Below are 19840 nucleotides of genomic sequence, written 5' to 3'. Positions count from 1 at the left end.
TTCTTTTTTTAATATTCATTTCATTAACCAGATTATGTTTGTCAAAGTACAAAATCATGGTTTTCTATATCCTGCACGTGTCTATAGCGAGGATATACATGATTTTCGTCTATTTGCTGCTGTACAGATTAGTCCTGGCTAAGCAATCAACTTGCACGTAGCCTGGTTCAGAATAGACCTCAGTCCAGCTCTACATTCCTTTGAAGTTACCAGAATCCAATAGTTTTTGTCACTTACCTGTGAGATTAAAGCAAATTGCCTGCAATGTCCCTCAATCTGTTAATGTAGCTCGTCTACTGGTTACCTGATACAAGGATATCAACCTTGGGAACGCCCTGGTGACAATTGTGATTTTATTTGGCTTAACCCGACCCCTAAAGCGCTGAATAGAATAATTCGTACTCAGATGTGGATTTGAAAGAAATAAATATTTTCATTTGACATTATCTACCACTTCTCCAAGTTTGTCACAATTCGCCCAACATCAATGTTAATGTGCTACGGTTATGTGTCTCTCTAGAGCAATTTACTCCTTATAATAATCCTCCCGTTCTTTACTTGTGTCTATAAAGGGACATCTGCAAATATAGTGAGAAAGTAGGAAGGAGATTCCATGTTCATATTAGAATATTACTTTTTTAGACAGCGCAGGCTTAGCTGGTATAGTCGAAAAAATGACTTACAAATGATTTTTCAACATCTCTAAATATTTTGAATCCCGAAAATAAACTTGAAACAATAACCTTGTAATTTTTCCTGAAGGACTTAACTACCTAGTGTCTCGTAAATAGTGTCAGAGGTTTAGAAGTACGATATATTGATACCCTTTTGCAAGATGATACATAGACGTGTGGAGCATAAAGAGCACCAATCGGTTTTCAAAATGTCAACCCTGAAAATGGATACAGGCCAGAAATCTGGTGGGCCACTCGCCAATGGAATTATGAACAGTGTCGATGGAGATGTGACAGGCTGCCTTGACCAGGGAGTCCACTATAGGGTGTCTCTTCTTGCAAACCATAGTTTGAGGCACTGACCACAGTTTGTAATTGAGCAGGCTGGTAGAGAGCCAGTCTGATGTTGAGATCAAATCTGGAACGTTGACTTGTAGCTACTCCTGTGTTGACCGTGCCTTGTGCTTTGGAGCAAAATCCTGGAAAATCCACTGTTGGTTGGGGGATATGGTGGTACTCAGTGGTTTCACAATAGGGTCCAACACTGTGGTTTGCTACACGGCAGCCGATGTCTTCACCCCTTGTTCACAAAAATCAGAATGTGTTGTGCCGTTGAAGCTCACCCACCACATTATGACTGATGTCTGGGTGATTGGACTTTTGCACTTTGGAAACACGTTCAGTAATTTAGATTGAAGATACATACACACGGTCATTTTGAGCACTAAAGGACTTCTCAATTGCGATCAGCTTCTTCTCGGAAAAGGGAATTGTCTTGGTTATCATTTTCTTCGTAATACGTGAGGAAACGTTTGGTTTTCACCACTCTCTGTTGATGTAGCGCATTAGTCAAGATGTGGTCTGTATGTTATTTGTAGGCTCTGAGTCTCAGGTCCTGATTGAGCATTCGTGACATGGTTAATCTCGAAATGGACATCTCTTTGGACATCACTGGTTGAGTCCTGACGTGATTTCGCCAAATCCTTGCAGCTACAGGATGCTGTAACTGCCTGTCGTGTCCTTGTTGTGCGCGGTTTGTCACTACGCTGCTGGTCATTGTCACTTCCCGTTTCACTGTAACGCTGGGTGGTAATATACAAATCGTTCACTGATTTGTAGAGGTTTCAGGGTGATGAAGATCCGTGATAGTGGCGTGTCCACTTTGTGTAGCGTTATGGCTGCAATACGATTCTCGTAGTCCTCTCACTTCATCGTTACACATTCCCACTGTCTCGCCGTAGAATGAACACCTAAGGATCCTCTGCGCCTATGATACCGGTGACAGCACTCACTCATGCCCAGTATGGTCAAACGACGGTCGACATCTAACAATATTTATGAAATAATTAGATATTTCCTCCTAAGACGCGGGGTGTGGGTCGAAGGTCTTACTTGCCCCACCCACAAGGGCGGGCGTATCTATACCCATCCTCCAGTATATGACCTTGATTAAAATGCATTTTCCTTGCGTAAACTACACAGTTTTTATCTACAAATACCGGTATTTAATTCCAAATAAACTTAAATGTTTCAACCGTTTTCATCGACACCTTAAAATGACGCACTATGCGTCATAATTCTGTTCTTGTGGACAATCCTAAATATCAAAATAGTTCAAAAGCTTTTGACGAAACTCGTGGAAGATCATTTGGAGTGAGAAGAGGGCCAGAATTCAGAATTTCTCCCTGCAAGTTCTACTTTAGCTACGCCACTGGTTACTATAATTGAAATTCTGTACTATCATTGGAGATAAGCAACATTTATATTAAAAAAAAAAATCAGGTCAATACAAGTGGATAAAAAATTTCACAGAAGATAAGTTAAATGAAACAGCATAAAAATGATTTTTTTTTCTTTGTCTTAAATTCCAGAATGATGTGTGTGTAAAAGGCTGCCTCTTCCCATCTCGTCAAGGACGGAGAAACGATTCCGTGCTCCTTTGCTGTGGAAACTGTTACAGCACTGAGAATCAGCGACAGAAAGAAAGCCGTCTGTTGATTTTGCAACACTGCGAGTGGGCTTGAGAGGTCGTCCAAACACACAAGACGGAACGTGAAGAGTGCATCAGGTGATATTCGCTTGTCAACAGCGAGACCGGGGCAATTGTTTAACAACAATTAGGATTATTTCATTACGATGTACAGCGATAAAGATTGTTGAGGTGTCATCCCTGTGTCATATTATTAAAACAATAAAAAAGCAAAAATGCCCTTTTGCAGTGTCGCGAATTGTAAGAATGGGAACCGGGGCACGAAGAAGAACCCCCACGGAATAGTGTATCACATGTTCCCACGGAATGTGCGTTTAAGAAAATTATGGGAGAAACGATGCAATACATCCGCTGTTGGAAAACTCAATCCTAAAACAGCCCGAGTGTGTTCCATTCATTTCGACAGCAGTGCGTACGTGGACGATTTACCGAAAAATGAACTTCATCCAGGGATGACTACGAAAAAAGTGCTGAAGAAAGACGCAGTGCCGAGTTTGTATCTCGGGGACAGTGCTACATCAAAGAAAAGTCGTGAACAGAGAATTTGTAAACGGAAAAGTGTGAATCCAGTCAAAATAACAAGAGGAAGGCTTGCGGCCAGTCGTCAACTGTCAGGTAAGTTATTTATTATTATTATTATTATTATTATTATTATTATTATTATTATTATTATTATTATTATTATTATTATTATTATTATTATTATTATTATTATTATTTTGTTTGTACTACTACGTTTTTACTAACCTGTAAAGCTAGGGTTAGCAGATGTCCTGTTTTGCATGAACACATCTTTTCCGGGTTCTAAAAATTGTGCAACAAGGGCGCCGATCCTGGGAGGGGGCGGGGGGCCGGTCCCCCCAAAGCTCATGTGGGACCCCCTAGTGTATTTATGAATATACAATATTTGGCATAATTTGAATGCAATTTGTCTTAACATCCTCATATATATATATATATATATATATATATATATATATATATATATATATATATATATACCTTATGTGTCTGAGAGCCGCCCCCCCCCCCAAATTTACAGAGAAATCGGCGCCCTTGTTGTCCAGGAGCGTTTTTAGGAAAATGGGTAAACATCCTCTTTCTGAGGGTACAAACAACGACATGAACTTCAAGATCCGAAAAAAGAAAAGCTGCAGTTTATGTGTAAATTTAAGAATTAAAATTTGAGAAGAAGAATGCATAACATACAAATTAAATCTTTATGAAAGGTGAAAAATATATTACATATAGTATAAATTTTAATCGAAAATTATACAATAGATATTGACCATGGGTCCTGCCCAAATCCTGGAGAGGCCAAGGTGGCCCAAGTCGGATCACCCGTAGATACTAGATACCCAGAAATATTTGCTGGGAGGGGTCCAAAGTATTTTGGGACGGCGGTCCGAAACGTTTATGTAATATTAAATTTGTCCTATTCTCCACCCGAAAATACGATAAATATAATTGTTAATTACTGCCACCTATATTGTTAGAAAAAAATGACAGAACTGTATTTTAATAAGAAAAGAATGAATACAGATGAGTGTAAGATCAAATTTTCATGCTACATCAACCATTTCTCTGTTTAACAAGTATAGTTCTGTTAAGAAAACCTACAAATATTAGTCGAGTTCCAAATTTTTTTGGTGGATTTCGGACTTGATGGACCCTTCATAAGTGCGCCCCTGGGTCGGACCTTTATTTAAATGTCTGACAACAAAATTCTCATACCCCCGAGCGCCCCTCATCCCCTGAAGTTATTCAGAAATTGGCGCCGCTGGCTGATATTAACCGGAAACACTGCATTGATTTACCTTTCTCACTGGTCTAGTGGGTAGCGCAAAACCTTTAGTGTACTTAGTTCATAACTTATAAAAACATTTTAAAGTGCCCAGGCCTAGTATTTCTTTTATTTATTGATAAACGGAAGAAATCGTTTTACAGGAAAAATAAAAAAAAAAAACGCGTGGAGTAAAACATACCAGAGAAAACAAAAACTTATAGAAAAAATCTAAGATCTGGTAACCCTACTTGTGACAGTGTCCAAATTTATTTAAATCAAAAAATTCATTCCATAAGTACAAAAAATAACAATGTCTACAGGAAACACAATTTAAAAGAATTAAAAAGAAACCTGAGACCTGCACGGGCCAATTTTTTCGGCCCGATCCCAATCCAGCCCGAATGTACCTAGGCCCGGCCCAGCCCGGGCCCGAAAAGATCTGCAGATTTTCGGCCCGAGCCCGGCCCGGCCCGATAATTTTCAAAATTCTTGGCCCAAGCCCGATAAATTTTAAAAATTTCATTTTGTAACATTTTTTCAAGGGCATGCTTCTTCAACGTTTGCCTTTATTCTAATTATCGTTTAACGAAAGCCAATAATATTAACCCTTTCACAGAGGAAGTCGACTTTTGTCGACAGAAAGAAAATTTCCTTAAAATGCGAATGTCAATTATAGTCGACAGGTTAAAATTTGTTTGTCCATATCTTGGCTTTGTCGAGAATAGTCGCCGAAGTTGTACCGTTCAATTTTTTTGTGTTCTATTGTTTTCGATAAACAATAGAAATCACACAGAAAACCTTTGGCGACTATAGTTAACTAAAACAAAACCAAGATACAGACAAATTTTAACACGTCGACTATAATTGACATTCGCAGGCATTCTTTCCGTCGCCTTCCACAGTGAAAGGGTTAAAGAATTTCAATTAATCGGCCCCAGTCCGGCCCGACCTGAAGAGAAATCAGTGTCGGCCCGCGGGCCGGGCTTGACTTCGAGCCCCGGGCCGAGCTCGGCCCGTGCAGATCTTTAAAAGAAACTGCCAGTACTGCCTACTGCCAGAAAACTAAAAGTTGTTTTTGTAACTAAATATCTGTTGTTCCCTAGAATTTCAATAGCGGGAAACCCATCTCCTTTATGAACATCTCCTGCATAGGGAGAGAATTCCATTCTTTTTTGTAACTTCTACGTGTACACAAAAATAAAACTGAAATAAAGTTCGTACTTTCGTTTGAACGTCATTTGACAGAAAAGTATACGCAGGGAGGGACGCATGCAGGAGTTGAGTCCTGGAGTCCGTAATTCCCCGAAATCCCGATTTTTTTTTCATAAATTTACTCTAATTTTGGGGGCGTTTTTAGAAATTCTAATTTAATTTATTGTCATATTGAATTTGAATCTCTCTCTGAAATGCTTTGGACTCTCCCTTTTCCAAAACAAATTCCTGCGTACGTGCTGTGCACAGGGTAAATAGTAAAGCAAATTAGTCAACCAAGGGGAACTTTTTATGTTTTGTTAACGCAAGGTTAAAGAAACAAAATATTTTCCTAATAACTAGGTATTCCAGATTAGTATATTGTAAAAGTTACATGAGTATTGCACCAATTAGAAGAATACTAGAGCAAGTTTTACCGAGTAAGTAATTTTATCCATTTGTATAGACACTGAGTACGTACCAAGCGACAGAGGTTGTTGTACCCAGAGACATTATTAAAATCTAACGATAACTGTTTCCACAAAATAAACGATAGAAAATCATACAAATACTTCTTCCTGTTTCTTATTAGAATTGGATTTTTAGCTTTATATTTTTTTTTTAACAAGGAACACAATATGCGTATAGAAACAAATAATATTGCATTTTTACTTACTAAAAAACGTACAAGAAATATGGAATGGACATATTGGTTTCAAAAGTACAAATATTCGTAACATTATTATAACACACTAGCGTCAATTACTCGCTTTTCTGGGTTAATTAAAAAAAATAGTAATATGTTGCGCAGTGGCGTAGCAGCTGCCCCCGCAACCCCCGCAGTGCGGGGGGCCCCGAGGTATAGGGGGCCCCGAAGTCTTGCGATGACTAAAGATTTAAAGAAGTAGAGCTTCAACCTTACTTCTGTCGGCTTTACAACTAGGGCCCCTTCTCTATACTTTGCGGGGGGGGCCGCAAAAGTATGCTACGCCACTGTGTGTTCCGTTAGTCAGACACTTTTTGCTATTACTGAAACGATCTCTGATATCGGTCATTTTTATATATCTCCTTCTCCTTCCTCAAGTTGCGTTGCTGAATTTGGATTTAAACGACATCCGAAGTGTCACTGTTCATCTCAGCGACCCCGAAAGCTATGGATTCGATACTAATGTCGGTCATTTTTGATCATATTCTACATATCCCTCTTTCCCTCTCCTAAGTTACACCGTCAAAATGAAATGATAAAAACTATTCCAAGCCCAAACCTCATCTATGTTGAAAATTTGATTGAGATCGGTTGGCTGTTTCAAGAGTTATTAAGTCATAAACATAGCCACTTTCATTTTTATATACAGCGGGTGCAGACCCGTACCCAGGGGGGTCTAGGGGGCCGCCCCCCCCTAAATTTTTACTGGTCCCTCCTAAAATTTTCACTGTAGGCTTACAAGTTAACTATAATATGGTGATGTACTATAATGTGATTGGATCGCCCCCCCCCCCTAAATTTTTGGGCTGGCTACGGGCCTGAGCGGGTGTATATAGATATTGAGCATTACAAGGAAAGGCTCATATCCCTCGGACCAACAATTTGCCATATTCATAAACTAAAAGTTAATTTAACAAAAGGACTGGATAATAAATTAAAATTGCCTAAATTTAGAAACGGTAGACGAGCACCTTACATATATTGTGGCACTTATTTGCAGCTTCCACTTACGTTTAGTAAGAAAAACAGTTCCAAATATCAAGAACAAGAATTTTCTTTTATATACAAAAACATAAATCACCTCAGTGTGCGAATTGAAAAATTTTCCCAGGGGGGGATGAATTTCACCCATATGCGCACCCAGTCCTCCCCCCATATATATATATATATATATATATATATACTAACAAGTACAAAACAGTTGAGATGTGAGATCTTTCATAAATTTTCACTCAAGTAATATTTAGGTTAGCTACGCAAAGTAGACCTACTTATCTTTATGTCCACTTAAAAATACTCCAGAGGGGGAAAAAGTTATCCCTGCCAGGGATAAAATTTTTCTTCTCCAAGGTGGGAAAGATTTTTGTCAGGGGGGAAATCCCTGGCATCCCCCCGCCAATTCGCACCCTGAATCGCCTTCTTACTAACTTGTGTCGTCACTGTATGCAGATACTTCATGGTGGCTTAAATCCCTCATTGAAAAATAACTTCACTGGAAGAAAAAAAAATATATCAACGGTGCTGTGGTTGCTATGTCTCTTGGATGAGCTAATTCTGCCATAAGACCTAAACATCATACCGTTAATAAAAAGTGCTCACTCTTGCATAAAGGATATCTCCAGTGTCCCTACTTTCTTGACCAGTGAGTACCAGGATCGATATGGGTATGTCCTGAACCGGGTGCGTTGTTTTTGATGTCGCAAAGTGAGGTGTGTCCGAACAGACGTCGGAAAACCGATCGACAATCCTGACCGTGTTTTGGTAACTTCTTGGGTCACTGTGCGCCACTGGTAAGGTTTCCGTTGGAGATCTTTGGGGTATTCTCATCTCCTGACCCTGTTGCGTAATTCTATACCGCACACTACCCATGAAACCACAGAGATCCAACAGGATCCTCACAGGAAGGGACGAGAACCGGGCCAGAAGCACAGGTTGTTTACTTGTGAGGGCGCATATCTCCGGTGACCTACGCGTCCCTCGGGCATTGTGGGTCTGGAGACAACGGGAAGACACACTAGTTCCCGAATATGCAAACCCCGATGTCGTATTTGAAGTTGTTCCAGTGCCAGGGCCCAAAATGGCCACACACTGCTGATCACTCTCGCACGGATGTTATAAAATAGAGGATCTGCCCATACAACAAAATCATGAAGCCATACGTCACAGCTTTGCCACACCTACTCTGCCCACTCCGCGCCACTAAGATCGCAATGTTTCGAGCAAATAATCATGGCGGAAGCGAGAGTAGCCAATCAGACTTGCCGGTTTCGACAATGCTCGGTTGTTTTTTTGGCTTCATTGAGTTCATATGATGAAGATACGTATGGGCAGATTCTCTATTTTATAACATCCTTATACTCTCGGCTATTTCGACCCATGCGTCAGCTGAGCTTGTGGTGGTTCCATTTGAAACCCATTCTTGGGCTTGGTTGTGAGAGATAGTAGATATAACTCTATTAGAAAACAAAACATACAAGATAGATCAAACCATTTTTTTTTTACTGGAGGGGGCCATGGTGGCTCAGTGGTAGAGCGTTCACCTCTGGTGCTAGGGGTCCCGGGTTCGATCCCAGCCTCCGCCAAGTGAACTTTGTAGTGGACAAACTCCGTGTGCGTGGGTTTCCACGGGTTCTCCCGTTTCCTACCACTTTCTTCATTCCACCATTTCATTCATTACTCCTCATCACCGTCTCCTTTAGCCTAACCGGCATAACCGTAGGACGTAAAACTCAAAGACTTTTTTACTGGACACCACATGTGATAAGTAGAGACAAACACATCCTAATACACGGTGGCGTCACAAAATTAGGTAGCACTGTGAATATCTTGGAAACGAATTATCCAAGATAGATGGTTGTCAGAAAGTATTGGGAACACCTTAATCCAGCAATGGATCGACAAATGTTGATAATGGTATGAATAACTTTTAAATATAAATAATCCTCACTGCTACACTCATGTGATCTCAGTTCTCATTCTTGATATCTGACAATGAGCATTTGAGATTAAGAAATAAACGTTTATACCTTGTTCTGAGAGATGAAGGTGAAACCATTGTTACAGTGTTGAACTCTGTGAAATGCATGGGAAACTTGTCCACAAACACCCATCAATGTCTAACAGACACGATGTCATCCTGTTGAACGACTGTTCTCTCGCGCAAATACGGCGCAAGCTTTTCATGAGTTGCAATATGAAATCTTGCTTACCCGTTGCATTCGTATTCTCCCGACATTTCTCGCACTGATTACCTCCTCTTCAGGCCGGTAGCCAGCCAAAAAGTGTAGGAGGGGCCGGTAGAAGTTAGGGGGGCTCGACCCAACCATATTGTAGTTCATTTGCAAGCCTATCGTGAAAAGTTAGGGGGAGGCTCCCCTAGCCCCCCGTGGGTGCGGGCCTGCTCCTCTTCCGGCATCTCGAGCATTTTTCGGGAGGAAGGATGTTCCATGATGAACGTGCGGTTGAAGAATTCTTTGCATCACAGGCTCCAGACTTGCTTTGCCACGAAATCCAGTCGTCGGTTGAGCGATGCAAACAGCGACTAGTTTGATTAATCTGGTATTTTACGTATGTGTCCTTTTGGAAATAACGCACCTGAACAGAGTGTTCATTCGCACCAACCTAATATTTACAGTTCATTTTAAAAGATTCAGTAAAATTACAATGATTCATTGACAACAGAACCGGTTGTTAAAATATTTCGAATTTGCAGAACCGTTTGTTAAAGCGAGATAACCTACATAAATACACACACACAATACCAAGCCAAGCATGAAAGAAAGAAGCCAAACAAAGTATGTGTTTAAACCTGGCAGAATTCATTTCCAGAATTTGAATTCATGCAGTCCGTTTGTTCACGATTGTTCTCATAAAATTTTCGTTTGTTCAGGATTTATAAACACTTTATATCAGAAATAAAATGGGCGGTGGCAACTTCACGTAGCAGAACCAATTTTCGGTAATCGAAAATAAACCATGCAGATAAAATTTCTATATCTTTTGTATTTCTATTAGCATAGCAAGTGTGTGTGCATCGCAAATTTCAGCTAGAAGGGAGATCTTGTAGAATACAAATTTTTTTACAGCCAAAAACAATTGACCTATTTGAAGAACATTGATCTCTACGTACAAGAAGATTAATGGAGGGCGGGGGAAACGGTAAATTTTGTTTTAAGTTTCTTTGTTCTTAGAAATTCTTACAGGGTTAAACGAAAATCTCTGAGAAGGTATAGACGTTTATTCCTTATCTCAAATGCTCAGATATCAAAAAAGAGAACTGGGATCATATGAGTGAAGTAGTGAGAATTATTTATATTTCGAACTCATACATACCATTATTAACAATTGTCAGAATTTGGATTCAAACGGCATCGGAAGTGTCACTGTTTGTCTCAGTGACCCCGAAAACTATGATTTCCACACTACTATCGATCATTTTTATATATCTCCCCCTACCCCAAATTACGTGGCTGAATTTGACTTAAACGGCATCGGAAGTGTCACTGTTCATCGTAGTGACTCCGAAAACTATGGATTCGACACTAATATCGATGATTTTCGATCATTTTTATATATATCTTCCCCCTCTCTTGCGGTGCACCGTCAAAATGAAATGATAAAAACCATCCTAGGTCCAAACCTCATCTATGTTGAGAATTTGATCGAGATCAGTTGGGTGGTTCAAGAGTTATTCAGTCACAAACACAGTCACTTTTATTTTTATACCTGGTATATATAGGTAAAGAAATTTTGGTAAACCAAAGTCTTCAATCAAGAAACTTGCATTACAATTCGATTCTACAAGTCTGTAAGAAGTATTGCAGGCTTCAAAACGGGCATGTGTACCACCGTTTGAGGACCTCAAAGATATTTCAATAGTGTTCAACATGTGCCTGCTTGAATTAAGTTTGTGTATTCCTCCACTTGCCACATGTTTGAATTTTGTGACAGTTCTGTGTGAGTTGTTTGCCACGAATGCAAATAATATTAAAACTTTTATAATGTTATGTTCGTTGTGTATAAAGAAAGATACAATTGATACGAAATCATACGTGCGTTGAACATCCCGTTCTATCTAAACAACCAGCAATAACAATATACTTTATGTTTCTTGTTAATAAAGCTTATCCAACCAACATGTTACTACATGATACTAGGAATTATCAATGGTCAGATAACTTCGGGAGTTTGTTTTCTAACGACTTTTTATGTCATTCGTCGAAAACACCATTCCGTAATTCTTCCGTCAACATTCACTTCCCTTAATTATCGTCTCCATTAGTCTAAAGGGCATTATCGTAGGACGAAAAACTGAAATATTTCTTTAATTTTCATTTGTAACCAGTATTTTGTTCACGTGACATTGCCACTTATTTAATGCAATAGCAACAACGGATAATTCCTAAATCATGCATCCTTTCGGAAAAGAATGTTTATTAATATGCAGTCTAAAAATTTTTTTAGACCGTTTGCGCACGAGATGATGTTACTCCTTCCAAATTATAAGGTATATGTGTCAGAGTGTGTCAGACCAAAAGCCATTTGAGTCGTTGAGTTGATTTTAGTTTAACGTCCCGTTCAGCAGCGAGGCTATATGAGACGTGGACCTACAGCTTAACGTCGAATCCGAAGCACATGAGCTCCCGCCGGAAATCAAATCCGGGTCTCCCACGCCAAAGGCGCGGACGCTAACCGCTTAGCCACGAAGGAGCTCCAAAAGCCATTGGACAGCTGACAGTTGAAGCCATTAGATATGGAAAGACTGTTGAAATTCACAACACGAAAGATGTTGTGCCGGGAAGATGAATAAACTTCCTGTACAATTGCGCTATTTTTTTTTTTTTTTTCAATTTCATTTTGATAAAGAGTTAAATGAAACGCAGGCCCTTGAAGAAATTTGTGCAGTCATACGTTATGATAAAGCAATAGCCAAAAAATCGTTCAGTAACTTTCGTTCTTTTTTATTTCTGATAAGTAAAGTGTTGTTTGAAGTGGGCGACCAATCGCAGACGAAGTACATTATGTTATGGAAAAAGTCGATCAAGACCTGCATGTAAGATATCAATGATATCTCAGCAATGGCTGGAGGCAAATGTTCTGCACTTCGTATCCACTTCAGATTGGCCTTCTGCAAATCCGGACCTAAAAGCTTTGGACTAGAAATTGTGGTCCAAGCTTCAGATGGCTTGCAAGAAGAGACATCCCAATATTGAAAGTTTAAAGCAGTCTCTTTGGAAGGTAGCTGCGGATTTCCCAGTTGATGTTTTGCGTAATGCAATTGATAAGGGGCCACAAGGACTGTGTACAGGCTAATGGTGACCGTTTTGAATAATTATTATTGTGATTTTCGTTCATAATGCATCAATGTGACTTATGTTATTAGTATATTAAAATATATCTAACCATTTTGTGTCAAAACTTTCGGACAGTATTTATGGTAAGGCTAGGTAGAATATGAATAATCCAAGTACAGTGGAACCTGGATAATTCGAACCTCAAGGGACCAGTAGAAAAATTCGAATTAGAAAAGTTTTTGTAAATGGTTGAAATAAACAATCAAACTTCAGGTTTTAACATAAAGACCATTATTGGAGTACCATACACTCATTGTAAAACTAAAAAAAAAAAAAAAGGTTAATACAATATGAAGTAAAATACTGTACTGTAATACGTACGTACATACAAGAGTGCGATGACCTTCAAGCTGAGTAGACTGCGGGCGGGGCGAAAAGCCTGCTACAGTACGTATCTTCATCCGTTTCTTGGAAAATCCGACCCGATGACTTGACCTCCTTTTAGATTTACACTGCAAAAACTTCGAATTATCCAGATTATTATTCGATTTTTTTTTACCATTGTTTGTATATAAAATTCTAGGGACCAAGAGAAAAATTCGAAATAAAGAAGTTTTCGAATTACAGAAGTTCGAATTATCCAGGTTCCACTGTATTTATGTATAGGCCAATATATGAGTAAAGTAGTGATGCATGTTACAGTATGTGTACAAACCATGGAAGGCTATTACCACATTTTAGATTTGATATGTATTAACATTGTATCTACAGAAGATAACAATTTAATATTTCGTAAGCTATGCATGTAAACATCTAAGAGCAAGCTTGAATGCAAATGTGAAATTTATTTTATTTAAAATTTGAGAATTACGTAACTATGGAAAATCGATTATGGCGACAACTATTAACAAAATTTTGAATTAATTCATATCAGTTGCCACTAGAAGTTCCTTAAAATCTTTTTTTTTTTTTTTTTTCACTTTAAAATGCACATATATAATTTGCTGTGAATCAAGATTAATCTAATTATTACACAATTTTATTACCGTATTTAGCTAGATAATTCACAAGGTAATCAAAAAAGTTCTTCCCGTTTTAGAGGAGTGATAAACAGAGAGCAATACAATGGACTTTACGTATCTTTAGGTTTCGGAGTAATCTCCATCAACATCCAACACCTTTTACCAACGTTCCTGCAGCTATATAATATATTGTTGATAAAACTCGGCGGTCGTGAATGCATAGAAGTCCATTAGTGCGTTCAACAGGTCTCCCTCATTTGCGAAGGATATCCCACGGTGGTTATCGAAGGAATGAAACAGATGTTAACGTGTTGGAGCAAGGTCCCGTGAATATGGTGCATAGTACAGTGTCTCGCAGCAAAGTTGCTGAAGGATCTTTCGGGCCCTCTTTGCTAGATGTGGCTTGGAATTGACATGCAGGAACAGCACACCCTTGCGATTCATTAATACCGGCTTCTTCTGCCGCAATGCACAGTGCACACTTTGCATCTGCTGAGAGTAGAAATTAGCAGTAATAGTCTGACCATGTGGAAGGAACTCGTAATGCACCACTTGCTGACAATTCCACTATACAGAGAGCATAACCGTTCATGGGTGCAGAGGTGGTGTTGACGTATGAGGAACAGGGTCACGTGGCGACAACCAATGTCTGGTACGTTTGGGAGTGTCATAGAGAACCCATTTTTCGTAACCAGTGAGCAGGCAGGCGTTCAAAGATGGGGTGTTCAGGTGCCGAGTAAGCAAGGACAAAAAGACTATCACTTGTTATTCCTTGTTGCCTGCCTACATAAATATTGTGCATAAATATCAAATTTAGGTAATTTATTACACATTTATTATTGTCATTATCAGCACATGTACACAATTTAAATTAGTGAGTGACATAGAATTCTTCATTTTGTGTGCTCAGGAATTGTTCCACTTCTAAAGTCACCTCGTTGTCATTCGGAAATGCCTGCCACGTAATAGTGTTTCATCCGCGGAAAGAGGAAAAATCACTGAGTGCCATGTCTGGAGAATACGAGGTTTGAGGCAAAATTTGATTGCCCAAAGAAGCAGCATGTGCGACTGCGCTCTGTGCAGAATGAGCTGGGATATTGTCGTGGAGCAAAAAGACTCTCTTGGACAACTTCCCTGGGCGCTTCGTCTTAATAGCCTCCCGTAACCTTGCCAAAAGATTTCAGTAGTGTTCTCCTGTGGTAGTTTGCGCCTTACGAGCATAATCTGTTAGCTCCATATTCCAGAAAACACTGAACATTAGCTTGTCCAACGATGGTTGGGTCTTCGCCTTTTTCGGCGGTGGTGAATCCATATGTTTCCACAGCTTGCTTTACTCCTTTATCTCGGTGTTATAATGGTACAACCCAACACTCGTTCATGGTGATTAGACGTTTAAAGAAGTCATCTGGGTTATCCTGACACAGCTGCAACATATGAGCTGCTGCCTCGGTTCGGCGGGCTTTTTGAATGGGTGTAAACAGTCGAGGAAAAGGTTGTGCATGTTCCTTGAAGTTTGATGTTGAAGTCTGATCCATGACTGATTTTGACTATTTCGACTGTTGTCTCGATTGTGATATGCCGGTCTGCAATCAACAGGGCCTCCACTTTTGTTCCGAATCCCAGCTCTTCATAGATAGATGGTTTGTCACCTCGCCCTTGGTCATTCAGACTTGTCTGATCACATTGAAAGAATCTGTGCCACCTAACCACTGTGACATATGATAGTACATTGTTGCCATACACTTCCACCAACTCGGCATGGATTTCTTTCCCTTCAAATATACGAAAACGAATTTCCACACGATACTCCACTTTATCAATGAACTGCGCCATTTTGTTTTCGCAACTCTAGCAAGTGCGACGGTACTGTGACACGAGGATTTCAGTGTGTGCTAGAACTACAGATATGTACCTGCAAAAAAACAAAAATTAATTAACTTTATTTTTTCGAGGTGATAATTAAAACTCTATGCCTGCCCCTCACGTATATACATTGTATGTTTTACCAAAAGCATATTAAACATTAATGGCACCCTACAATGGCTCTCTTTAAAAAAATCCTAGCTTCGTTGGGGATCGAACTCGGAACCACATGCATTAAAGCCGCGCGCGCCAGGCACTAGACCAGCGGGAGGGCTGAGCACAGTGGCGGATACGGGGGGGAGGTGATCGGGGCGATTGCCCCCCCAGAAGAGGAAACTTTGTCAATTTTATATATAAATAAAACCCATCCCAGAGTTTGGAGCTCTTAAAAGTAGCTCTAAGTAGAAGTATTACAACCCCCCCCCCAGAAGTCCGTCCTGGATCCGCCCCTAACTGAGCATGGCTAATAGATATTATTTTTATTATGTAATTTATCACATTATCTACTATATATCAAGTACTTGTCAACGAATATAATAGGGGCTACCTAGGCAATTTAAAGAATTAATTACTGATTGTGAATGGAAGGAAGTTTGTTTTGTTTAAATATAGTTACAAATAAGCGATTTCACGGATTTTATGAAACTAACCTGTGGTCTAAGAGTCTTCTGTGTTAGTTCGGCAGGGGTGTCTACAAGGGGAGAGAGAGCCATAACGCAAAATACGTCAGTGATATTTTTAGGGATCGAGAAAAAATAATTGCTCTAAATCAGCTAGGAAGTTTTTTTTTTTAAAAAAAGAAACAAAAACGAAATAAAAAAATAAATAAATAAATAAAAAAGAAAAATGAAATGAAATTTTTAGTTTAACGTCCCACAATTGTGCTCTTTGGTTTAAAAGAGACAATGATTAAAGCAAGTGAATGATGATGAAAGAATTGGTGGAAGGAGAAAGTGGGAGGAAACGGAAGTACCCTGAGAAAACCCACGGACGCGATGTTGTCCACCACAAACTTACATAGCCGGGGATCGAACCAGGGACCCCACGCACCAGAGGTAAGCTCTCCACCATTGGGCTACCATGTCCTCTTCGAAAGAGAAAAACGAAAGAAAACTATAAAAAGCTATGTATTATCTTAAAGTAATTTTAATCACCGCCATACCTAGAAAGTAAATATTGGATATTAAAACTGAATAAGTCATAGTTTCTTTCGAAGTGTGGGTATGGAGAAGAATGGATAGAATTAGCTGATTCGGGCGGAAAACGAATGAGAGAGGTTAGAAATGGTGGAGTAGAAAAGAACAATTTTATATATTATTAAGAAGAGGAAGAGAAACTGGTTGGGACATTGGCTAAGAAGGAACTGTATCATGAGGGACGTGCTAGGGGGTATGGTGGCAAGAAAGAGAGGGAGGGGTTGAAGGAGACTACGGTTAATGGACGATATCAAAATAGAAAATGAAGAGGTTAACGGAAGACCGTGGAGCATGGAAGCTTCTCAACTGCGGAAATGACCTGTCGATACTGGCAGAATAACTATGAAAAAAAAAAGTCTAAAGTGGCATTGATTTTGAAGCCGAGTGAATGGGAGAATTTTGTGGGTGTTTCATAGCCCGCGAAGGGTGAACACCTCTGGACTGTGGGACAAAAAGAAGTAAAGTTACTGCAAAATCATGCGTAGAAATTATATATCAAAACTTAAGAGACAAATTACAGCGATACTATAATTAATCTGTACCCATTTTTATCAACATTGATCAGAGGCGCAATAATTAAACAGATAACTTAGATATAATTAAAAGAAAGAACGTTGTTATTGATTCGTTGTCATGAGTAAGATTATTGTTTTATGATGGATAGGACATGTTGGTATTATCAAGATCATTAGTTGCTATGATTGCTGCTGACATTTTATGTACGTATACTACAGAGGAATAAATCGAAGATTTTTGGATGCAATTCATGTTTATGGTCAGTAAATTAGTAGTTGATATGTTTACTATAATAACGTAATAACTTAAAAGATACGTAAAGCGAATCAGGGCTAAAACGAAGTGATATCGTTTTATCTGGTGCCGAAGACACGGGACCATACTATTTAGTTCCGAAGAATAGTAAGAACTGAGTTTATGTGCATAAGTACATATACCTTTTTATGAGTTTCACTATTTTAAGAAGCGGGAAGAGAATACAAAGAATTGTTAATATGCAGGATTCTGAGATTGAAGAAGTACCCAGTGTTTCAAACGAAACCATATCTGGAAATGCAACAGCTGTGTCTGAACATTCCTATTCTAACCTTATTGATATGTTTAGTCGACTACTTGATGAAAAACTAGAACAGAAATTTGATCAACAAGATAAAAAGCTAGAACAGAAATTTGATCAACAAGATGAAAAGCTAGAAAAGCTAGAACAGAAATTTGATCAACAAGATGAAAAGCTAGAACAGAAATTTGATCAACAACAAAAATTGTACGATGATAAGTTAGAACAGATACTAGTGCAGCACAAGTCTCTTGCAGATAGAGTTCAGGGTATCCATGAAAATTTCGATCGGTTACAGCATAATTTGAAAGAGGACTTGCAAGTGTTGATTGAAAAAGTGAATGGTACTGGTGTGAATATGAAAGTAGAACCGGAAGAAGATCAGAAGAAGGTCGATGGACGAAATGAAAATATTGAAGAACAGGATGTAAACGAAACAACTGAACCTGTGGTGAATTGGGATGCGGAAGATGCTGCAATTAAAGAAGAACCATCATCTTCGGCCAAGGAGACCACCACCACTACTACTACAGACGTATTCAAAATTGAAGTGAATACAGGCGTATTCAAAATTGAAGTGAAAGGTCTGCCGAGATTATACAGGTTAGGGGAATTGAAGAAATTGTTGACAGACGATTTGAAGTTGGGAAGCCATACTATTAGGTCACCGAAAAGAGCGAGTTCTTGGATTTATTTGATCTTCAAAACTGAAGAAGACCAACAGATGGCAGTAAAGATTTTGAATGGATACAATTGGAAGAAGCGAGTTCTTTCAGCCGAAGTTGCCGAAGCTGATCATCGTAAACGAAAATTGGAAAACTCTGTTGATAAGGATTCTAAAAAGGCGAAAGTTGAGCTACCTGTAGAAGATAGAATAAAACAGGCAACAATACCTTTGTGGGATGTTACTTATGGAGAACAGTTGAAGAAGAATAATGAAGAAATAAAATCTTCACTCACGCGACTGATGGATTTGTTGCCGAGAAGGAATTTGGATTTAGCAGATTGGGCAGAAGAAAGAAAAGAGAAGAATGAAGGACTTGCAGACTTTCTGAAGCATTCGCCTATAAGAAAAATTACGCATGGTCTGAAAGATTACTTCCAAAACAGAGAAGGTAACTGTTTGAATGTGACACCGCTCTATTTCCTGATCTCCACTGAAAAGGAAGAAGGTGAGAAACCTCCACCACTGCAGCTGATGTTCGGGAAAGAATATGTGAAAGAAACTATATGTGACGTGAATTTCCGAGTATCTCCAGATTATTATTTTCAAGTGAATACTTTGATGCTGTATACTTCCATCGCAGAAATGGTTGAAGTTGACGAAGAAACTTCCTTGGTAGATGTGTGTTGTGCCATTGGAGGAATTGGATTTATTTTTGCTAAGAGTTGTGCTCAAATTCTTAGCATAGATGTAGTTGAAGATGGCTGTATTCCCGTTTGTGACTTATCGTTTAGCTTGATTGAATCTTTTGGCCATGTAACTTAGATTTGAGTTACGGATGGATAACAATTCCTAATTTATTCTCTCAGATGTTATGAGTTGTGTTATGAATACTTCATTTGGACTTTATATTTGAGCAACATGTTATGATGTGATTAATTTATCTTATCTTTGTATTAACTTTGAATGTTATGTTTCTTTATTTTATTTTGCATGTTCAAAAGAGATTCGATTGTATTAACTTGAAATCCATGACAGTGAATTTAAATTGAAGCTTTTAAACGTAATTATTGCCTTCTGATCTTGTTGTTGTTTTGATAAGATGACAATCTTAATTATAAATAATATTGTTTGTAAATGGATGTTATTGCTCAATGTAAAAGAGGAACAGTTAAGTAGTAACTCTGCGTAAGTCATCAATTACCTATAATTTTGGATAGACCCATAAATGATATTTGTAATGAATCGACGTTTATGATATGTAATTAGTAATAAAAGAAAAATATTGTTATAAATGAATTGATATATATATATGGAGAAAGAAGAGAAAAGAAAAATATTTATATTGATGTAATAATGATTAGTACGAGGGCTATTCAAAAA

General features: G+C 38.7%; 1 protein-coding gene across 2 annotated transcripts in view; it reads left to right on the top strand.

Moving 5' to 3' along the window:
• Positions 1–2723: 2723 nt before the first annotated feature.
• LOC145672884 (uncharacterized) overlaps positions 2724–19840 on the top strand; it is a 169254-nt gene continuing 152137 nt past the window's right edge. Inside the window, exon 1 of one of the 2 annotated variants that reach the window (XM_081742075.1) lies at positions 2724–3279. In XM_081742075.1, the coding sequence (XP_081598201.1) occupies positions 2880–3279 (400 nt within the window). In that variant the 5' untranslated portion in view covers positions 2724–2879. The remainder of the gene's footprint in view (positions 3280–19840) is intronic. The other variant, XM_081742076.1, reaches the window with a different exon arrangement.

The sequence above is a fragment of the Thermobia domestica genome, chromosome 16, assembly GCF_964235325.1.
Source record: "Thermobia domestica chromosome 16, izTheDome1.hap1.1, whole genome shotgun sequence".
NCBI classification, from domain to species: Eukaryota; Metazoa; Arthropoda; class Insecta; order Zygentoma; family Lepismatidae; genus Thermobia; species Thermobia domestica.
The sequence above is the reverse complement of the archived record's forward strand: the minus strand, read 5'-3'. Positions and strand labels throughout refer to the sequence as shown.